This window comes from Physella acuta, unplaced genomic scaffold (genome assembly GCF_028476545.2).
Source record: "Physella acuta isolate Inbredline_101_S28 unplaced genomic scaffold, ASM2847654v3 ptg001241l, whole genome shotgun sequence".
NCBI classification, from domain to species: Eukaryota; Metazoa; Mollusca; class Gastropoda; family Physidae; genus Physella; species Physella acuta.
In genome coordinates, this window is record NW_026732757.1 from 416 (window position 1) to 3,412 (window position 2,997).

The window sequence follows — 2,997 nt, forward strand, 5'->3', positions numbered from 1 at the left end:
AAAAATAAATTGAATGGTTGAGGGGGGTGCAAATCAAAAGTTTGAGGGGGTTGGGGTGCAAATCGAAATATCGAGGGGGGGGGGGTGCAAATCGAAAGTTTGAGTGGGGGGTGCAAATGGAAATCTCGAGGGGGGGGGGGGTGCAAAGCAAAAAGTTTGAGGGGAGGGTGCAAATCGAAAAGTTTGTCCCCGGGCGCCGGGAAGGGTCGCTACGCCTCTGCCTGCACCCGCCTTCTGAGGCTACTGACAACATTTCCACGTGAACTTAATTTTATTTTAAATATTTACCTAGTACTGAAATGTATATTCGCACACGCATTGATCAAATAGTACAATTTTAAAAGAATAACAAATACACGCTGACAAAAAATTTGTATTTCTAAATTATTGTCATGGTCTGAATTGCTCAACTGCATTACTTTCCAAAAGAGCAAATACCCTTTTGCCCGTACTCCGCACTGAACTGGTTTATCGAGCCACAGATGTAGCCAGTCCGACACGGACATCGGTCGAAGTCTGTGACCATCTGCTCCGGTCTGGACCAGGCATACGGTTGTCTGACGTAACAGTAGGCCGTGAGGTCACCCATGGGCTGGCAGACCCCCAGGGTAGAGGTCTTGTCCAGGACACAGCACTCCATACTGCCACAGTCAGATCCCACCTTACAGGTTGCACACAGCGCCACACCCACCAGGCACTAGGGGAAGATAGGTTTGTTTTATAATGTACACAATGTTGAAATATATAATGTACACAATGATGAAATATATAATGTACACAATGTTGAAATATATAATGTACACAATGTTGAAATATATATACACAATGATGAACTATATAATGTACACAATGTTGAAATATATAATGTACACAATGTTGAAATATATAATGTACACAATGTTGAAATATATAATGTACACAATGTTGAAATATATAATGTACACAATGTTAAAATATATAATGTACACAATGTTGAAATATATATACACAATGATGAACTATATAATGTACACAATGTTGAAATATATAATGTACACAATGTTGAAATATATAATGTACACAATGTTGAAATATATAATGTACACAATGTTGAAATATATATACACAATGATGAAATATATAATGTACACAATGTTGAAATATATAATGTACACAATGTTGAAATATATAATGCACACAATGTTGAAATATATAATGTACACAATGTTGAAATATATAATGTACACAATGTTGAAATATATAATGTACACAATGTTGAAATATATATACACAATGATGAAATATATAATGTACACAATGTTGAAATATATAATGTACACAATGTTGAAATATATAATGTACACAATGTTGAAATATATAATGTACACAATGTTGAAATATATAATGTACACAATACTGAAATATATAATGTACACAATGTTGAAATATATAATGTACACAATGTTGAAATATATATACACAATGATGAAATATATAATGTACACAATGTTGAAATATATAATGTACACAATGTTGAAATATATAATGTACACAATGTTGAAATATATAATGTACACAATGATGAAATATATAATCTACACAATGATGAAATATATAATGTATAAAAAGTTAAAATATATAATGTACACAATAATGAAATATATAATTTACACAGTGTTGAAATATATAATGTACACAATGATGGAATTTAAAATGTACACAACGTTGAAATATATAATTTACACAATGTTGAACTAAGTTCAATAGTTAACAACGCGTAAAAATGCAATTAGTAATATGACGAAGTTCGAGAAAATAAACATTGAAAGAAAGAAAACAATAACCAATTTGGAGTTACGATTCAGTTAATTAGTAGGAGCTATCACCAGTGGTCAAAACAGGTAAATCTTCAAACCCCCCACCCCCTCTTTTGTGTCTTAGACATTACCTTCCTTCCGCGGTTAACCACTCCCCCTTCCGCAACATCAAATTTCCCCATGTAATTACCGCCACCCTCTCATTGAAATGTATTTATACATATACATCTGCATATCCCTAGTTATCCCTATCTCATTCCAAATCACTATCCTTATCTCTTTACGTTTAGGTAAAGCGTTCAATAATCGACTTTGAGAGGGGGGGGGGGGAGTAATTGCAATGGGATAATGTCCTGACCTCTTACCCCCCCCCCCCCCCCCCTTCTACTGGTATAGGCTGCATAGAACTAGAGTTGAAAAAAATAATTCTAAAAACAGAATTGAAAATTGAAAAATTCTTCCCTAGCGGACTCGACAAGATCTTTTTTTTTCTATTTGAAAGTATCGCCTACATAACACACGCTGCAACATACACTTTGTGTAATTTGTACACACACGCACGCGATGACTGTAGTAATTATATGTCCTGATTTAAAGCCTCTAGCTTACATAAATATGTTACTGTTACAAACATACCAAGCCGAAGAAGACACATGTGAGTATGTTTGCTGCCATTGTGTTCAATGTCTGTAGCCTCACTCAGTCTGTGTGTAGCCTAGTGACACAGAACACACTTCCTGACTACACGTTCGTGTATACAGGTGCTAGATTTCAAAACTTGCAATTATTACTGCGGTAGTTAACATTTTTAGAGATAAGAAACAATTTGTATGATAAGAGTTGCAAAAGTGCATTGCTTAACAGGGCCTACAACATCTCTTTGTTAGAAAATGTTGTGTTTCTTGCTCTTTGTTAGCTGTATTACCATGAAGCCCAATGCATTTTAATGTTGATACTGTGATCAACCGCTTCCTAATCTAACCCAAACTGAAACTCATGTTTGTTACCATTAACTGAGTTTTTCTCTTTAGTAAAAGTGTATTCAACTTTCGACCCCGAGTTCACCTGTTTCAGTGGTATCGTCGTATAAAAAGATAGTATGATCAGCATTATGCTCAGCTGCTTTTACTTTCGGGTACCCGTCAGAGCTGGATGGACTCAGGTGAGTATTACTGTCACAAGCCCAAGATTTGAACTCGAA

The 2,997-nt window shown here is 35.1% G+C and overlaps 1 protein-coding gene across 1 annotated transcript; it reads right to left on the reverse strand.

The window, feature by feature from the left end:
• Window positions 1-361: 361 nt before the first annotated feature.
• Window positions 362-2,582, reverse strand: LOC131957431 (uncharacterized). The gene is made up of 2 exons (XM_059322230.1): window positions 2,433-2,582; window positions 362-697 (listed from the first exon to the last, which is right to left on the reverse strand). The coding sequence occupies exons 1-2, from the start codon at window positions 2,469-2,471 to the stop codon at window positions 416-418; spliced, it is 321 nt and encodes a 106-aa protein (XP_059178213.1). The 5' UTR covers window positions 2,472-2,582; the 3' UTR covers window positions 362-415.
• Window positions 2,583-2,997: the final 415 nt, after the last annotated feature.

Coding starts and splice junctions, on each gene's coding strand:
- LOC131957431 (XM_059322230.1), bottom strand. CDS start 2,471: ATGGCAGCAAACATACTCACATGTGTCTTCTTCGGCTTG. Junction 698..2,432: donor CATGTGTCTTCTTCGGCTTG/GTATGTTTGTAA, acceptor ATCTTCCCCTAG/TGCCTGGTGGGTGTGGCGCT.